Consider the following 19,610-nt stretch of genomic DNA (forward strand, 5'->3'; position numbering starts at 1 on the left):
CAACTAGTTCTTAATAGTTCTGTTGCTATGAATTCTTAAGGAAAGAACCCATGAAGCAAATACATTACAACATGGTCGTTATTTATAATGCATGACCCAATTCAACCCAAAAGAGCTGAGGGTGGGGGAGGGGGCAGATATTTCTGTCTCTGCACCTGGGTATATTGGATCTCTCGGCACGACAGAGAGCATTGGGTCGGGGCAGTTGCACACCAGACAGGGAGCGCTGCCTGATTTCACACCCATTTTAGTTAATGGATTGTGAATTGGGCAAGGCCCACTAAGGAGGCGTGACTTCCCACCTGGTTTCCACTGCACCAAAGACCATCCAATAAATGCCAGCGCAGGAATTTGGAAAATATGCCTCAGTATTTCATAATTTGGTTCCGGGCTGTAACCCAGAGAGGATTGCAACCTTGGAGAGAGACGGTGCAGAGGAGATCTACCATGAATGATGTCAGGGCTGAGCGACTTCAGTTATGCGGAGAAGCTGGGATTAGAGCAGGGAAGTTTAAGGGGATGATTGAACAGAGGTGTTCAAATTTGTACGGGGTTTTGATAGAGCAGCTAGGGGGAAACTATTTCTACTGGAGAGAGGGTCAGTAAACCAGAGGAGAGCGATTTAAGATAATTTGCAAAAGAATCAGATGGGAAATGAGGAGATTATTTTTTAAGGCTGAGTTGTTGTGATCTGGAACACGCTGCCTGAAAGGGCGATGGAAGCAGATTCAATCGTAACTTTCAAAGGGAATTGGATCGATACTTGAAAAGGAACAACTTTCATCCAATAACTTTGAGCCGATTTCAAATGCCGGTCCCAGACATGACAGCATGGTAGCGCAAGAGTCAGAAAAAAATAGCAGATTTTACCACGATAGATGTTGGATCGGAAATGTCTCTGGATCTGTGAAAGGCGGGGTGGGGTGGATGGGGAGTGTTGGGGTGGGGTGGATGGGGAGTGTTAGGGTGCGGTAGGGTTGGGGTGGGGTGGATGGGGAGTGTTGGGGTGGGGTGGATGGGGAGTGTTGGTGTGTGGTAGGGTTGGGGTGGGGTGGATGGGGAGTGTTGGGGTGGGGTGGATGGGGAGTGTTGGGGTGCGGTAGGGTTGGGGTGGGGTGGATGGGGAGTGTTGGGGTGTGGTAGGGTTGGGATGGGGTGGATGGGGAGTGTTGGGGTGGGGTGGATGGGGAGTGTTGGGGTGCGGTAGGGTTGGGGTGGGGTGGATGGGGAGTGTTGGGGTGGGGTGGATGGGGAGTGTTGGGGTGCGGTAGGGTTGGGGTGGGGTGGATGGGGAGTGTTGGGGTGTGGTAGGGTTGGGGTGGGGTGGATGGGGAGTGTTGGGGTGTGGTAGGGTTGGGGTGAGGTGGATGGGGAGTGTTGGGGTGCGGTAGGGTTGGGGTGGGGTGGATGGGGAGTGTTGGGGTGCTGTAGGGTTAGGGTGGGGTGAGGGGGTGGAAAGAATTCAGATAAGACTGAAAACTCCCCACAGTTGACAAAGAAGCCCCTTTGTAAAGTCAATCTATGGAAGTGTGGCCTTTGGATTCGGACTTCACCACAGGGTATTGATCATGCAGCGTTGGAATTCCTGTTATAACAACAACAACTTGCATTTATATAGCATCTTTAATGTAGTAAAACAGGAGTATTGTAAGACAAAAAATTTGACACCGAGCCGTATAAGGAGAAATTATGGTAAGTGACCAAAAGCTTGGTCAAAGGGGTAGGTTTTAAGGAGCGTCTTAAAGGAGGAGAGAGAGGGCGAGAGGCGGAGAGGTTTAGGGAGGGAGTTCCAGAGCTTGGGGCCCAGGCAACAGAAGGCACAGCCACCCATGGTTGAGCGATTATAATGAGGGATGTTCAGGAGGGCAGAATTAGAGGAGCGTTGATATCTCGGATGTGGGGCTGGAGGAGATTACAGCGATAGGGAGGGGCGAGGGCCATGGAGGGATTTGTAAACAAGGATGAGACTGTTGAAATGGTGGCATTGCTGGACCAGGGGGCTAATGTCGGTCAGCGAGCACAGGGGTGAAGGGTGAGCAGGACTTGCGGCGAGTTAGCGGGATGACCTGTTCCACAAGGGTTTCGGACGCGGCTCCTCATGTTCCCGTCTTGGGTTGGATGCTCTGCACCCTTGACAAGCTCACAGGGATTTGGGTGCTTCCTGGCGACCCGGTCTTTAGCACTGCTTTATGCTTGGCTTCCAGCGGCCCTTCCTTCAGGACGGGGGAAAACTGTCTCTCTTCTTCTCGCGGGGTGTGTCTGGAGACGGTCAGGACCAGGACGCACGCTGCGATCGCCGTCCCGCCCACGCTGAAGAGAATGGCGCCCACCAGCTTGCTGACCTCCAGGGCCTCGTTGTACTCGATGGCGCGCCTGTCCACCACCAGAAAGTCGGCTTCTCCGATGCCTTCGATCTTCGGGGGCACCAGGTAACCGGTGGTCACGGTTGCCATGCCGACCAGGAAGAGGATCGTCCCTGCGGACAGGCCCACCTGAAAATACAACAACATTTTGCACTTAAAGAGCCGCAATCGACAGGGCTATGGACCGAGTGCTAGAAGGTGAGATTAGCCTGGTAGCTCTTTTTCGACCGGCACGGACACGATGGGCCGAATGGCCTCCTTCTGTCTCGTACTTTATTCTATGAATCTATGAAAATAAAATAGTCATTGAACAGGGCTTTGGTGAGACCACAACTGGAGTACAGTGCACAGTTTTGGTCTCCTTATCTGAGAAAGAACAGACATGCCTTAGCAGCGGTGCAATAAAGGTTCACTAGATTGATTCCTGGGGTGAGAGGGCTGTCCTATGAGCAGAGATTGAGTAAATTGGGCCTATACTCTCTGGAGTTTAAAAGGACAAGAGGTGAGCTCATTGAAACGTCCAAGATTCGGAGGGGGATTGACACGTTAGATGCTGAGGTTGTTTCCCTTGACTGGAGAGTCTAGAACTAGTGGTCACAGTCTCAGGGTAAGGCCTAGACCATTTAAGACTGAGATGAGGAGGAATTTCTTCACTCAGAGGGTTGTGAATCTTTGTAATTCTTTACCCCAAAAGGGCTGTAGATGCTGAGTCGTTGAATATATTCAAGAGTGAGATAGATTTTTGGAGTCTAGGGGAATCGAGGGATATGGGGATCGGGCGGGAAAGTGGAGTTGAGGTCAATGATCAACCATGATCTTACTGAATGGTGGAGTAGGCTCGAGGGGCCGTATGGCCGACTCCTGCTCCTAATTCTTATGTAACTATCAGACAGCACGACTTTTTGTACTCCTGGGAGTTAATGCTAACAAAGAAATACAGGACCCTTCACCAATTTGCGGTCCTAAGGTGGAGCTTTACCCACTGGGAGCACATAGCGGGAATTCAGGTCCCTCCCCCTCCGTGATTTTCTGTCCGCAGTGAATGGAAAATTGCGAGGAGAAAGGGTGAGCCATATTCCAAAATTCCTCACTCTGGGAGCACAAACTCAGGGAATTGCCTTGACACTGGATACCTGGGAATGAGATAGAGAATGCAAAGCACCGAGGGATTTGAGTTACGTGGAGAGACTGGAGAAGCTGGAGTTGTTGGAGCAGGGAGGGCTAAGAGGGGAATTTAACAAATCATGAAGGGTTTTAATAGAGTGAATAAGAAGAAGCTGTTTCCAGTGGCAGGAGGGGCGGTAACCAAAGGGCACAGATTGAAGGTGATTGGCAAAAGAACCAGAGGTGACATGAGGAAACATTTTTTTACACAGCGAGTTGTGATTTGGAACACACTACCTGTAAGGAATAGTGGAAGCAGATTCAATAGAGACTTTCAAAAAGGAATTAAAGGGGAAAAATCTACAGGGCTATGGGGAAAGAGTAGGGGTGTGGGACTAATTGGATAGCCCTACTTTAGAGCCAGCACAGGCACGATAAGCTGAATGGCCTCCTTCTATGCTGCATGTTTCTATAATTCTAATAAATTACATTGAGAGATTTAGCTGATTTAGCATAAATAGATACTCAGTGTTACATAATCCTACAATAATACTCCACACAAAGAGGCCATTTGGCCCATCCTCTCTATGCCTGCTCTCTGGAAGAGCTGTTCAATTAGTCCCACTCCTGGCTGGAATGTAATAGAGGGGTTCGCTCATAGATAGAATAATGGTTATCAAGGTCAGAGGCTGGACTCTGGCTCAGGGAATGTATCTGCTTATTCGTCCTGGTCACTCAGGGATACGGTGCAGGCCTGCGGAGCCGGATCCCGCAAGGCTAACTTTGGGCGCACACCCACGGCAGGGGTGAAGTTAATCTGGGAGCTGGGGGGGGGGTGGGTTGGGGGGAAGGGGGAGCGCTCATCGATAGCAAATCAACGGCTCATTTTACAGCCTGGCCTGATGTTCTGGGGAACAGGGCGGGGTGTAGAACGGGATCACCGATTCGTTATCGCAACAGTTTGCGCACTGCCCAAGGACAATTTCAACCCCCAGTTAATGTTGGGGGAAATTTGAAGGCAGAGGTAGTGGGTTCAACGGTCAGCTGGGCATTATCACCATATGCAAAGGAAAATCACAGGCAAATAAATGGGGGTACGGGCAGTTAATTAGAGGGTGTAGCCCTGCGAATTCCAATTACCCTTTCAGATGCTCCAGTCAAATGGTAACGCTATAATAAGAATATCACTGAGGTTAAAATTTACTTGAATTCATTAATATTAATCTGTAATAGAAAAAAGTCATTGAACTCCTTGTATTCACTAGTAAAATAACCCCCTGCATTAATCTGATCTAATCATGTTTTTATTTATTCGCTTACGGGATATGGGTGTCACTGGCAGGGCCAATATTTATTGCCGATCCTTAATTGCCCTTGAGTGTCTCGCTAGGCCATTTCAGAGGGCAGTTAAGAGTCAACCACATTCATAGTTTCATGATCACAATCCGATAGTTTCATGATCACCATTACTGATACTAGCTTTTTATTCCAGATTTATCTAATTGAATTTAAATTCCCCAGCTGCCACGGTGGGATTTGAACTCACATCTACTGGATTACTAGTCCAGTGACATTGCTACTATGCCCAGCGCATGTACCAGCTTGGCGCAGTTGGTCAGACTCTTACCTCTGAAGGTTGTGAGTTCAAGCCTCCCACCTCCCAGACTTCAGCATATAATGTAGGTTGATACTTCAATGCAGTACTGACGGAGTGCTGCATTGTCAGGGGTGCCGTCTTCTTGGATGAAACATTAAACCGAGGCCCCGTCTGTCCGTTCAGGTGAATGCAAGCAATTCTGTGGCACTTCAGGAAGAGAAATCCTGGATTCCTCCCGACCATGATTCCCCTCTCAATCAATATCACCCTCGCCAGATTAACAGGTCAAACCTCGCTTGCTGCTTGTGGGATCTTGCTTTGTGTACATCGGCTGGCATCTTTGCCTACATTACGCCAGTGAAGGTGCAGTGTTTTGGGATGGTCTGAGGATGTGATTTAGGGGCTATGTAAATGCGTGTTCTTTCTGTACACGAGAGTGAGCTGATCGACTGTCACTCTGCACAACGCTAACCCCTCAGCAAGTGAAATGCTGAAAAAAAATCAGTATGGGCCTGTGCTTCAGAAGGCTGTCCAATGACATAAGAACATAAGAAATAGGAACAGGAGTAGGCCATACGGCCCCTCGAGCCTGCTCCGCCATTCAATAAGATCATGGACTCAGCTCCACTTCCCCGCCTGCTCCCCATAACCCCTTATCCCCTTATTGTTTAAGAAACTTACCTCTTCTTCCTCATTAAAACTCCCTCCAGCTGCTCCAGGCTCGAGCTGCCTCCGTTGTCAGGGAGACGCTTATGTTTAAAACTCCTTATTATTTTACTCCTTATTGTATTATTTACATTGTAATTTGAATTTCTTTTTTTTTAGTTTTTTCGCCTGTGTCTATTTGCGTGCGCATTTTGGCTGCCATTTTGGACCCAAGCCGTTAACCTCTTTTTACACTTCTTTCTCCAATTTTTCTCTCTTTCCCTCAATGGTCAATATCTAACGTGTTGCAAAATTGTTGTGAAGCGCCTTGGGACTTTTTACTACGTTCATGGAGCTATATAACTAAACGTTATTGTTGTTGTTGCCCATCCCTAGTTACCCTGAGAAGGTGGAGGTGGGCTGCCTTCTTGAATTGCTGTAGAATGTACAGCACAGAAACAGGCCAATCGGCCGAACTGGTCCGTGCCAATGTTTATTCTCCACACGAGTCTCCTCCCACCCCTACTTCACCTAACCCTTTCGGCAAATCTTTCTATACCATTCTCCCTCATGTGTTTGTCCGGCTTCCCCTTAAATGCCTCTATGCTATTCACCTCAACCACTCCCTGTGGCAGCGAGTTCCACATTCTCGCTACTCTCTGGGTAAAGAAGTGTCTCCCGAATTTCCTATTGGATTTATTGGTGGCTGTCTTATATTTATGACCCCTAGTTTTGGTCTCCCCCATACACTTGGGCTAGAAATTGGGTGCATTTGCGCCTCCCGTGATATTGGGCGGGAGTTTAGCTCCAGCGCTACGGCGTTGCGTCCCGATCTCCTGCGCCCGGAGATCGTGATGTCATTGCGGTGTGCAGCGCCCCCTGCAGCAGCGCCGGGTGAAAACACCGACAGCCGCAGGGGGCACGGATTGGGCGGCCGGTCGCTACCGGGATGATGGTTAAAGGTCGGGTGGCTGAGGTCGGTAAAAAAAACCTTACCTTTGTTGATACCGTTTTCTTTGTGGGTTCATGCCCGAAATTGATCGCTCTGCTTAAGTGCCGGGCTGATTGGCCACTGTCTTGGTGACCCAGGTAGGTTTTTAATTTTTGACAGATGGATATGTGATTTTTCTATTTTTTATTTGCTGCATTTATTTGATTGGAATTTTGGGACCAATATTTTCGATTGCTACAATTAAAAATGCTTACATGGGAATTCCTTTGAATGCTCCTTGATTTTATGAATTGTAGAGCCTGTAGAGATGGTCCTCCCTTTAAGGGAGGGAAGGGCCCTTTGTACGCGGCAAGGCTGTACGGCCCAGTGTGCAACACTGCTGAGATCTACGCCCCGCCTGCCTCCTTTCGTGCTTTAAGAACGAAGTGGGAAGCTTGATTTAGCGCTCCACTTCCTTCCTGGAGCACTAAAGCCAATTTTGTGTCTGGCGCTAAATTTCCCGCCTTTCATAAGTTACCGCCTCCAAACAGGGCAATTATAACTTTCACCCTCATAGAGTCGGTGTGGTGAAGGTCTTGTTATTCTCTCCTAGCGGTTTTGAAAGACTGAGTGGCTCGCTAGGCCAGGTCAGAGGGCAGTTAAGAGTCAGCAATTTTGGTGTCCGATAACTTGGTGCAAACAATATTTGCGAGAGCTTCATTCAAACATGAAATTCCACAGTGTAAAGTATGCATCTGTGAGTATGCTCATGGGTTTGTAGAGCTGTTGGCAATCGTTTTTTAAGTCGGCTCACGGACTCCCAGGCCGCCTGCAATTTCTTGTTCCATGTACATGTTGAACGCGTGAGGTTGCAGCCCCTATTCCATTATTTGAAGGGGCTGCTCCTCAAATTCTGGTTGCACTTCAGTCCCACGCTCCTGATCTTTGGGCACCCTGTGAGGAGGGGAGTGGGCAGGTCGGAAGGCCTCCTCGTAGGACTGCTCCTGGGCCTGGCCAAGGTGGCCATTAACCGGTCCAGGCAGCGGGCGGTCGAGGGGGTCGTTCAGCCCGACTGCCTGCCTCTCTTCCGCGGTTACATCCGAGCCAGGGTGTCCCTGGAGATGGAGCGCGCGGTGTCCACCGGTACGCTCGCGGCCTTCTGCGAGAGGTGGGCGCCGGAGGGACTGCAGTGCATCATCACTCCTGGCAACGAAATTTTAATTTGAACCACTTAATGCCTAAAGTTAAATTTGTTAACTTGTTGGTTTAATGTCTCTTTATAAGGGGGCACTTGTATTAATGTTCAACTAAAAATAGTTGTAGAGCTGTTGAGTTGGGAGTGACTTAGCCAGTCACGTGATGTTCACAAGACTCAATAAAACCCCAGCCAGTTGGGTTCGGGGGATCCACAACGAGGCAGGTAGTTGTGAGCCTGGTGGATGAACTGGTAATGTGTAGTGTGATTATTAAACCTTCGCTAATAAACCAACTGGTTCTAAATAGCAATGTGTTGCAAAGAACCCATGAAGCAAATACATTACAAAATTGAATAGCAGGAGTCCCTGATTATTTTTTCTGCGGGTATTCTGCCCATCTAAGGGAGGCAACGAGAGCCAGGCGCATTGTGAAATTTCAGCAAGGCGCTGTTTAAAGAGACACTTGGTGAACTTTCTGCAGGATTGTTTTGTATTGTGAAATTTGACTTTGGATTTTTGAGAAAATAATTTTTAGTTTATTTTAGTATTTTATTATTTGTTGTAATTATTTGATTGGATCTTTGGGACTAATTGTTACAATTAAAAATGCTGAGATGGGAATTCCCTTGAATGCTCCTTGCTGTTTTTCTGGGAGCAACAGGAAGATGAAAGGAGGAATCTGACAGCTTATAGTGTCCTGAAGAGGGAGCTGTTACATGAGTTGGATCACTGAATTCTCTCATAAACTTCACCAATCTTTGTTAATATGGGAACATGTTTTAAAATGCACAGGAGCAGGAGTAGGCCATTCTTCCCTTACCACCTCTTCCCCAAGTATGTAAGTATTGTGTTCCTAACACAGATGAGGCCGCACACAGGGAGGTTAAAGTAACAGTGACCTCAGTCTTTAATAAGACACTCCAGAGTGAGGAACAGGCCTTAGGGGCCGGCTTATATACAGTGCTCCCAAGGGATGCTGGGATCCCTTGGGACTTCAGGGGATGCGCTCCCTGGTGGCGGAACATGGGAGTGCCTGCTTTACAGATACACAACATCACTCCCCCCTCCCCCCCACCCCGCTCAAAGTCAAAGTGAAAACTATTTACAAGGTGAGGCGGTCGGGAGCCTTTCTTTCCCTGGTGGACCGCCTCGGTACAAATGTCTGTTCTGGTGTGTTGGCTGTGCCCTCGCTGGGCTGGCGTGTTATTGGCCCTGCAGGGCTGCTGGGTGAGCCTGGCCTTGCTGGGCTGCTGGGCGTCATGGGTTCGAGTTCCTGGTCCGGGGTGGTGTCGTTGATCCTTTGGGTGTGTGTTGTGGGCTCGAAAAAGGTGTGTCTGCTGTGGGTTGTTCAGGGCAGTCTGTGAACCGCAGCCTCGTTTGGTCCAGGTGCTTTCTGCAAATTTGTCCATTGTCTAGTTTGACTACAAACACCCTACTCCCTTCTTTAGCTATCACCGTGCCCGCGATCCACTTGGGACCATGTCCATAGTTTAGCACATACACAGGGTCATTCAGATCAATTTCCCGTGACACAGTGGCGCGACCATGGTTTACATTTTGTTGTTGCCGCCTGCTCTCTACCTGATCATGCAGGTTGGGGTGAACCAGCGAGGTTCTGGTTTTAAGTGTCCTTTTCATGAGTAGCTCAGCCGGGGGCACCCCTGTGAGCGAGTGGGGTCTCGTGCGGTAGCTGAGCAGTACTCGGGACAAGCGGGATTGGAGTGAGCCTTCTGTGACTCGTTTAAGGTTCTGTTTGATGGTTTGTACTGCCCGCTCTGCCTGCCCATTGGAGGCTGGTTTAAACGGGGCTGAGGTGACATGTTTGATCCCATTACGGGTCATGAATTCTTTAAATTCGGCACTGATGAAACATGGCCCGTTGTCACTGACCAGTATGTCAGGCAGGCCGTGGGTGACAAACATGGCCCCTCAGGCTTTCAATGGCGGTGGCGGTGCTTCCCGACATTATTTCACATTCAATCCATTTTGAAAAAGCATCCACCACCACCAGGAACATTTCACCGAGAAACGGGCCCGCATTGTTGACATGGATCCTCGACCATGGTCTGGAGGGCCAGGACCACAAACTTAGTGGTGCCTCTCTGGGCATATTGCTCAACTGAGCACACACACTGCATTGCCGTACACAGGACTCTATGTCAGGGTCGATACCGGGCCACCACATGTGGGATCTGGCTATCGCTTTCATCATTACTATACCCGGGTGTGTGCTGTGGAGATCCAAGATGAACGTCTCCCTGCCCTTTTTTGGTAGCACTACGTTGTTACCCCACAACAGGCAGTCTGCCTGAATGGACAGCTCGTCCTTTCACCGCTGGAACGGCTTGATTGGCTCTTGCATTTCAATGGAGATGCTGGCCCAACTCCCATGCAGTACACAGTTTTTTACTAGGGACAGCAGAGGATCTTGGCTGGTCCAAGTCCTAATCTGGCGGGCCGTGACAGGTGACTTATCATTTTCAAACGCTTCCATGACTATCAACAAGTCTGCGGGCTGCGCCACCATCAACAAGTTTGCAGGCTGCGCCATTTCCACCCCCGTGGTGGGCAATGGTAGCCGACTGAGAGCATCCGCACAGTTCTCGGTGCCTGGCCTGTGGCGGATGGTATAGTTATACGCTGATAGCACGAGTGCCCACCTTTGTATGTGGGCTGAGGCATTAGTATTTATCCACTTGGTTTCAGCGAGCAGGGATGTGAGGGGCTTGTGATCAGTTTCCACCTCAAATCTGAGGCCAAACAGGTACTGATGCATTTTCTTTACCCCGAACACACACGCTATTGCCTCTTTCTCAATCATGCTGTAGGCCCTCTCGGCCTTAGACAAGCTCCTGTAGGCATAGGCGACAGGTTGCAACTTCCCCGCAACTTTATCTTGTTGTAATACACACCCGACTCCGTACGATGACGCATCACATGCTAGCACAAGTCTTTTACACGGGTTATACAATACAAGCAGCTTGTTGGAGCATAAAATGTTTCTGACTTTCTCAGAAGCAATTACTTGTTTTTTTTCCCATACCCAGTTCTCACCTTTGTGCAATAACACATGTAGGGGCTCTAAGAGGGTGCTTAACCCCGGTAGGAAGTTACCAAAATAGTTGAGGAGTCCCAGGAACGACCGCAGCTCCGTGACATTCTGTGGCCTGGGCAGGTTCCTGATAGCCTCTGTCTTGGCGTCTGTGGGCCGAATGTCGTCCACCGCGATCTTTCTCCTCAAAAACTCCACTTCTGTTGCCATGAAGACGCATTTCGACCTCTTCAGCCACAGCCCTACGTGATCCAGTCGCTGGAGGACCAACTCCAGGTTTTGTAGGTGCTCGGCAGTGTCCCGACCCGTGACCAATATGTCGTCCTGAAAGACCACCGTATGTGGTACCGACTTGAGTAGACTCTCCATGTTTCTCTGGAAGATTGCTGCAGCTGACCAAATTCCAAACGGGCATCTGTTGTAGATGAACAGTCCCTGGTGCGTGTAGATGCAGGTGAGGCCCTTCGAAGACTCGTCCAGTTCCTGCGTCATTTAGGCCAAAGTCAGGTCGAGCTTGGTGAACGTCTTGCCTCCTGCCAGCGTCGCAAATAGGTCTTCTGCTTTAGGTAGCGGGTATTGGTCCTGTAGTGAGAAACGATTAATAGTTACTTTATAATCGCCGCAAATCCTGACCATGCCATCACTTTTGAGTACTGGAACAATCGGGTTGGCCCACTCACTGAATTACACTGGGGGGATGATGCCCTCGCGTTGCAGCCTGTCCAACTCGACTTCCACTCTCTCTCTCATCATGTGAGGTACCGCTCGCGCCTTGTGGTGAATGGGGAATGGGTCGTGCCTCTAGGACCAAGTGGATCCGCATCATCGCCCCGGAAAAGTTTCCAATGCCTGGCTCAAAAAGAGAAGGAAATTTGTTAAGAACTTGGGTACATGAGGCCTCATCGACATGTGATAGCGCTCGGACGTCATCCCATTTCCAGCGGATTTTGTCCAGCCAGCTCCTTCCAAGCAGTGTGGGACCATTGCCCGGGACAATCCAGAGTGGCAGTTCGTGCACCGTGCCCTCGTAGGTGACCTTGACCATGGTGCTGCCCAGGACAGTGATAAGCTCTTTGGTGTACGTTCTCAGTTTCGTGTGGATGGGGCTCAGGGCTGGTCTGAATGCCTTGTTGCACCACAGTCTCTCAAACATCTTTTTACTCATGATGGATTGGCTAGCGCCAGTGTCCAGTTCCATGGCTATGGGTAAGCCATTCAATTTTACGTTTAGCATTAAAGGTGGAAATTTCGCCGAAGATGTGTGCACCCCGTGTACTTCAGCATCTGCCTCCTCTCTCTGAGGCTCAAAATTGCTTTGATTCACCATGGACCGATCTTCCTCTGCCAGGGGTGGTTAGCAGGTTTTGCAGAGCTTGCAGTCTGCAAGCTCGTTGGAGGTGCTCCATTGTTCCACAGCTCTTGCAAACATACCCTTTGAAGCGGCATGAATAGGCTGAATGGAAGCCTCCACAATGCCAACAAGGTGTGAATTGCCTTGCATTCATGCTTCGTTGCAAACTCTGAGTCATCTGGGTCGCCTGAGGCCTGCTGGCAGTTGCAGACTCGTGGGTTCTGCCCTGTACATTTCTGCTCGCAAACACAGTTCCAGTTAATTTATGAACATTGCTAGCACTAGTGTGCTGAGAGATTTGTTTGGTGTTATCACTGATGGACATAAACGCCTGTGCTATCGCAATGGCCTTACTGAGGGTCGGTGTCTCTACACTCAAAAGTTTTCATAGGATGGTCTCGTGGCCAATGCCCAGTACAAAAATGTCTCTGGGCATTTGCTCCAGGTAACCATCAAACTCACATTGTCCTGCAAGTCACCTTAGCTCGGCGACATAGCTCGCCACTTCCTGACTTTCAGATCGCTGGCACGTGTAGAACCGATACCTCGCCATCAGCACGCTCTCCCTTGGGTTAAGATGCTCCCGAACCAGTGTACACAGCTCCTCATACGACTTATCTGTGAGTTTCACCAGAGCCAGAAGATTCTTCATGAGGCTGTAGGTTGGTGCCCCGCAGACCGTGAGGAGGACCACTCTCCTTTTTGCAGCGCTTCCTTCTCCATCCAGCCCGTTGGCTACAAAGTACTGGTCTAGCTGTTCGACATAGGCTTCCCAGTCCTCACCCTCCGAGAACTTCTCCAGGATGCCCACAGTTTACTGCATCTTTGCGTTGGATTCGTATTCTCGTCGCCAATTATTGTGTTCCTAACACAGATGAGGCTGCACACAGGTAGGCTAAAGTAACAGTGACCTCAGTCTTTAATAAGACACTCCAGACTGTGGAACAGGCCTTAGGGGGCGGCTTATATACAGTGCTCCCTTGGGACTTCAGGGGATGAGCTCCCTGGTGGCAGAACATGGGAGTGCATGCTTTACAGATACACAACAGTAAGTGTGTAGGTCCAGGCAAAACTAACCTGTACTCTTCCAATGTTCTCCTGGCTGGCCTCCAATCTTCCAACAACAACAGCAACTTGTATTTATATAGCGCCTTTAATGTAGTAAAACGTCCGAAGGCACTTTACGGGAGTATTATAAGACAAATTATTTGACACCAAGTCACATAAGATGAAATTAGGGCAGGTGACCAAAAGCTTGGTCAAAGAAGTAGATTTTAAGGAGCGTCTTAAAGGAGGAAAGAGAGTTAGAGAGGTGGAGAGATTTAGACAGGGCGTTCCAGAGCTTGGGGCCCAGGCAGCTGAAGGCATGGTCACTGCTGGTTGAGCGATTCTAATCAGGAATGCTCAAGAGGGCAGAATTAGAGGAGTGATTGTGGGGCTGGAGGAGATTACAGAGACAGGGAGGGGCGAGACCATGGAGGAATTTGAAAACAAGGATGAGAATTTTGAAATCGCGGTCTTGCTTAACTGGGGGCCAATTTAGGTCAGCGAGCACAGGGGCGATGACCTCAAGTTTATATAGGGTAGAATGTGGGAGGCCAGCCAGGAGTGTAGAGGTAACAAAGGCATGGATGAGGGTTTCAGACCCTACATAATGATGAGCTCACCAAAACCTCGACTGCCCGTGTCCTAACTCACACCAAGTCCCACTCACCCATCACCCTGTGCTCACTGACCCCATGTCCTAACTCACACCGAGTCCCATTCACCCATCACCCCTGTGCTCGCTGACCCCATGTCCTAACTCACACCAAGTCCCACTCACCCATCACCCCTGTGCTCACTGACCTCATGTCCTAACTCACACCAAGTCCCACTTGCCCATCACCCTTGTGCTCACTGACCTCATGTCCTAACTCACACCAAGTCCCACTCGCCCATCACCCCTGTGCTCACTGACCACGTGTCCTAACTCACACCAAGTCCCACTCACCCATCACCCCTGTGCTCGCTGACCTACATTGGCTCCCGGTCCAGCAACACCTCGATTTAAAAATTATCATCCTTGTTTTCAAACCCCTCCATGGCTTCACCCCTCCCTATCTCTGTAATCTCCTCCAGCCCCACAACCTGCCCCCCCCTCCCCCCTCCCGAGATCTCTGCGCTCCTCCAATTCTGCCCTCCTGAGCATCCCTGATTATCGTCGCTCAGCCATTGGCGGCCATGCCTTTAGCTGCCTGGGTCCTAAGCTCTGGAATCCTCTTCCTCAACCTCTCTACCTCTCTATCTAAGACGCTCCTTAAAACCTACCTCTTTGACCAAATATTTTTGGTCACCTGTCCTAATATCTCCTTATGCGGCTTGGTGACAAATTTTGTTTGATAATTCTCCTGTGAAGCGCGCACCTTAGGATGTTTTACTACATTAAAAATGCTGGATAAATGCAAGTTGTTGTTGAGGTAGACCAAGATTACAGGTTCCATAACCTAACCTTGTTTCCCTTCTTGGTGCTCCCTAGTGTCGGGAGTGAGGGAGTCCTGTGGGTTTGAAGCGGGTCTGCGCCTCCTTTTGCTGTGTTCCTCGCTAACCCTGCCAGCCGGTTCCAGCGTGTGCACTGCTGTAGTGGGCACACACAACCTACGGGACAGGGAGTGTTGAACACAAGGATTCTATGGAGGCAGGCTATCCCAGAATTCATAGCTGCAGTGAAAGCCCTCTATCCAAACTAGAGGTGAGATGACTCATGAAAATATTTACACAGTCCATGGCCGGACGGCTGCGAAGAGAGACAGCGAGATACAGAAAAAAAAATGTGAGATGAAGAGAAGTGAGGATAAACAGAGAGGAGAGAAACAACCAGTGCTGCTACCCCTGGCGGTTACGTGTGGTCTGTGTGATGGTTGCAGCTTGCTGCTGATAACCATATTTATGTCCCGGGGCGGAGGGCGGTGGGGAGGGGGCTGCCCAGTTCTCAGGTGCAACGAGGATATACAATGGAAGGACAACCACTACATCGGGTCCCTCTCTGCCCTTACTGCACCCTGCCCGGGATCTAGAGTCGCCAACATTCCAGGAGTGACCTGGAATCTCCATGAAAGAAAGACTTGCATTTATATAGCGCCTTTCACGGCAACTGGACGTCTCAAAGCGCTATACAGACAATTTTGGAGCCTGGTCACTGTTGTAATGTGGGAAACATGGCAGCCAACTTGCGTTCAGCACAGCAAGCTCCCACAAACAGCAATGTGATAATGACCTGATAATCTGTTTTTTAGTGATGTTGATTGAGGGATAAATATTGGCCCCAGGACACCGGGGATAACTCCCCTGCTCTTCTTCGAAATAGTGCCACGGGATCTTTTACATCCATCTGAGAGAGCAGACGGAGCCTCGGTTTAACATCTCATCCGAAAGACGGCACCTCCGACAGTGCAGCACTCCCTCAGCATTGCACTGGAATTGAAAATTAATCTCCAAGACACTGCTGCAAGCAACACCCGGGAGAAAAATCATTGGGTTATTAAAAAAAACTGTTTTGTTTTCATTTTCTTTGAACAGTTTTGTTTATTAGTTATAAAAACATTGGAGAAGGGGAAAGTAAGTTGTTTGACTGGGGCAGCGCTGGGAGTTGGAGTTGGGAGGTCATGTGATGTAACCTCCAGTAATGCATCAATCAGAGTTGGCAGCCCGATCACTGAACCCCGACTGACACTCTTGTGGGTGGTGGGTGGGGTGGGGATGGGGGGGTTGAGGGGGTGGGGATTGGGAGCTGGGGGTTGTGGGGGTGGAGGGTGCGGGTTGGTGAGGGTGGGGGTTGGGGGTTGGGGTTGGGGCATGGGGGGTAGAGTGTGAGGGTTAGTGGGGGTGGGGGTTGGGGGTGGAGGTTTGGGTTGGGGGCATGGGGGTGTGGAGGGTGGAGGGTTGGTGGGGGCTGGGGGCTGGAGGTTGGGGTTGGGGAGGTTGGGGGCATGGGGATGGAGGGTTGGGGGTTGGGGAGGTTGTTGGGTGGAGGGTTGGGGTTTGGTGGGGTGGGGTTTGGGGTTGGTGGGGTGGAGGGTGAGGGGTTGGGGGGTGGGGGGGGTGTTGAGGTTGGAGGTTGGGGGGTGGGGTTTGGTGGGGTGGGGTTTGGGGTTGGTGGGGTGGAGGGTGAGGGGTTGGGGTTGGGGGGTGGAGGTTGGGGGGGTGGGGGGTGGGGTTGAGGTTGGAGGTTGGGGGTGTTGGGTGGGGGTTGGGGGGGTGGGGTTGGGGGTGGGGGGGGTGTTGCGGTTGGAGGTTGGGGGGTGGGGTTGAGGTTGGGGTTGAGGGTGGGGGTTGGGGGGTGGGGGTGCTGGGTGGGGGTTGGGGGTGTTGGGTGGGGGTTGGGGGGGTGGGGGGTGCGGGGGGTGTCAACACTGAAAGCTTTTAAGGAGTAATTCCCCGATGTCACATTCTGGACGGGAAGCCTAATTGCCGGGACCATGCAATTAGGGCTGTATTCCCTGGAATTTAGAAGTTTAAGGGGTGATCTGATCGAAGTTTTCAGGATATTAAGGGGAACAGATAGGGTAGACAGAGAGAAACTATTTCTGCTGGTTGGGGAGTCTTGGACTAGGGGGCATAGTCTAAAAATTAGAGCCAGACCTTTGAGGAGTGAAGTTAGGAAACACTTCAACACACAAAAGTTTGTAACTCTCTTCTGCAAATTGCAATTGATGTTGGGTCAATAGTTAATTTTAAATCAGAGATTGATAGTTTTCTGTTAACCAAAGGTATTAAGGGCATATGGGGAAAAGGTGGGTATATGGAGTTAGATCAGCCACAATCTCATTGAATGGTGGAGCAGGCTCGAGGGGCTGAATGGCCTCCTCCTGTTCTTGTGTTCCTATGAATCTCAAACTCAGGCATGTGCTGTGCACAATCTTCCGACTGTTGAGGTTATTGGTTGAAAAGAAGAGCACTCAAAATTCAGATCGGTGCTCCCATGGGTGAGGCTCCCAGCTGTGAACACAATTATCGGATAACCACTCCGTTTACTCTTGCTGAATGGCTAGGAAGTATCTCCGGAGAAGAAATTGCCAGAATCCGCTGCCCGTTTCCTAACTCGCACCAAGTCCCGCTCACCCATCACCCCTTGTGCCCGTCGACCTACATTGGCTCTCGGTCCAGCAACGCCTCAATTTAAAAATTCCTATCCTTGTTTTCAAATCCCTCCATGGCCTTGCCCCTCCCTATCTCTGTAATGTGTTGCAGCACTCCATCCCTCCAGGATCTCTGCGTTCTTCCAATTCTGCCCTCTTGTGCCTCCCCGATTTTAAACGTTCCACCATTGGCGGCCATGCCTTCTGTTGCCTGGGCCCTAAGCTCTGAAATTCCCTGCCTAAACCTCTCCACCTCTCTACCTGTAACGTATGCACATGTGGGCATATTCACAGGTGCATACATTTAACTGATGCCCCTTTTTACAATTTTACAAATTCCCCAAGCTGGTCTCCTGAGTCAAACAAAAAATATAGAAAGGGGCAGAGCCGGCCAATTGCAAAGAAATGAAGGCGGGAGCAGGAGGAATCTAAAAGCCTACAAGAAGATACACAAGCTCAGCAGTCAAATTTGTAAAATTGTAATCATGATAAGTAATCTTTTAAAATATTGTATCTAAAAATAGAGAAGCAATGTAATGTATGCACCTGTAAGTATGCTCACGGGTTTGTAGAGCTGTTGCCACTTGAAAAGTGTTTGGTGTGTCCCCTTCCTTTAATCAGGGGCTACTTGAACTAACTGTTTAATTTGTTTCACAACAAAATAGTTGTAGAGCTGTTGCATTGTGAGTGGCTTCGCCAGTCACGTGATGTTCACAAGACTCAATAAAACCCCAGCCAGTTGGGTCTGGGTCATCCACGATGAGGTATGCAGTTGTGAGCCTGGTGGATGAGCTGGTAATGTGTAGTGTGATTGTTAAACCTTTGTTAATAAATTAGTTCTTAATAGCAATGTGTTGCTATGAATTCTTAAGCAAAGAACCCATGAAGCAAATACATTACACTACCTCTCTCTCCTCCTTTAAGACACTCCTTAAAACCTACCTCTGTGACCACACTTGTGGTCACCTGTCCTAATTTCTCCTTAATGTTGCTTAGTGTCAAATTCTGTTTGATTGCACTCCTGCGAAGCGCCTTGCCACATTTTCCTACATTAAAGGCGCTATATAAATGCACTTTGTTTTAGATGTATGGCTGCTTGACTTACGTCAGCCATTTATAATGGCTGTGCCTTTGGGACTTTAAACTTTCCCTCATCATAATTATAATCTCCCCAGTGATGTGAGTCATCAGGAACCGCTGTGCGTCTGAAACTAGAGACTGTTCTTCAATGGAATTTCCTCTGTCAAAGACTCTTGTGTCTCTGAATCTGTTCGCAGCTCAGACTGTCCTTGAAAAAGTCACAGTTTACTCTACAAAGTCATGCGTAAATGCCCCCTCTTCCACACCGCCCCCCCTTGCCATTTCCCTCCCCCTCACAGAGGTGAAAGGCTCCATTTCCATGACGTTGCCTAGCAGCCGAGCTGCAAGCTGACAGATCTCATTATGTGAGTGATTTAGTGGGAATTTCATCCCATACAATTGCAGACAACGAACGCACGAGCAGGGGCTGTGCGTGAAACACCATTTTGCTTTGGCGATCTTACTTGGGATTGCACTCAGCGTTGGAGCTCGGGAGTCGCTCGGACAGCACGTGCTGTGGTTACCTGACTTTTTCTTTCGCACAGAGAAATCTGGCGCCAATTTTCGTCCTCACAGCCCGGGCCGTAACGTGTCGGAGTGTATCGCCCGCTCGCTCCAGAACGCGCCTGATTTCATTTCCATCAATGGCGCCCCTCCAATTCCGGCCTCGTGATCATCCCCAATATTCATTGCCCGCCATTGGTGGCCGTGCCTCCAGCTACCTCGGACTACGAGCTCTGGAACTCCCTCGCTCAACCTCTCTGCCTCTCGCTCCTCCTTTAAGGGGAAGGGCAGTGGGGAAGAAAGAGAAGAGAAGAAAGAAAAGCTTGCTCAAGGACAGTCTGAGCTCGGGACAGATCCATGGGCGCGAGAGTCTTCGACGGGGAAAATCCACTGAAGAACAGTCGCCATTTTCAGACGCACAGCGCTTTTTCATGACTCATATCACTGGGGAGATTGTACTTGTGATTTATTACAAAGCAGGTCCGAGTTGCAAAGACACAGCCGTTAAAAATGGCCGACCCAAGTCAGGGTGCCGTACAACAAAAACAAATTGCATTTTTATAGCGCCTTTAATGCGGAAAAAAACGTCCCGAAGCCCTTTCACAGGCGTGCAATCAAACGGAATTTGACACCGAGCCACATAAGGAAATATTGGGGGGAAAATTGCCGT

General features: G+C 49.7%; 1 protein-coding gene across 1 annotated transcript in view; it reads right to left on the reverse strand.

Annotated features, from left to right (window-relative positions):
- Positions 1 to 1,604: 1,604 nt before the first annotated feature.
- LOC139277640 (neurensin-1-like) overlaps positions 1,605 to 19,610 on the reverse strand; it is a 52,098-nt gene continuing 34,092 nt past the window's right edge. The window contains exon 3 of the mRNA XM_070896384.1: positions 1,605 to 2,492. Coding sequence (XP_070752485.1) covers positions 2,097 to 2,492 — 396 coding nt within the window. The 3' untranslated portion in view covers positions 1,605 to 2,096. The remainder of the gene's footprint in view (positions 2,493 to 19,610) is intronic.

The sequence above is a fragment of the Pristiophorus japonicus genome, chromosome 12 (assembly GCF_044704955.1).
Source record: "Pristiophorus japonicus isolate sPriJap1 chromosome 12, sPriJap1.hap1, whole genome shotgun sequence".
Lineage (NCBI taxonomy): Eukaryota > Metazoa > Chordata > Chondrichthyes > Pristiophoridae > Pristiophorus > Pristiophorus japonicus.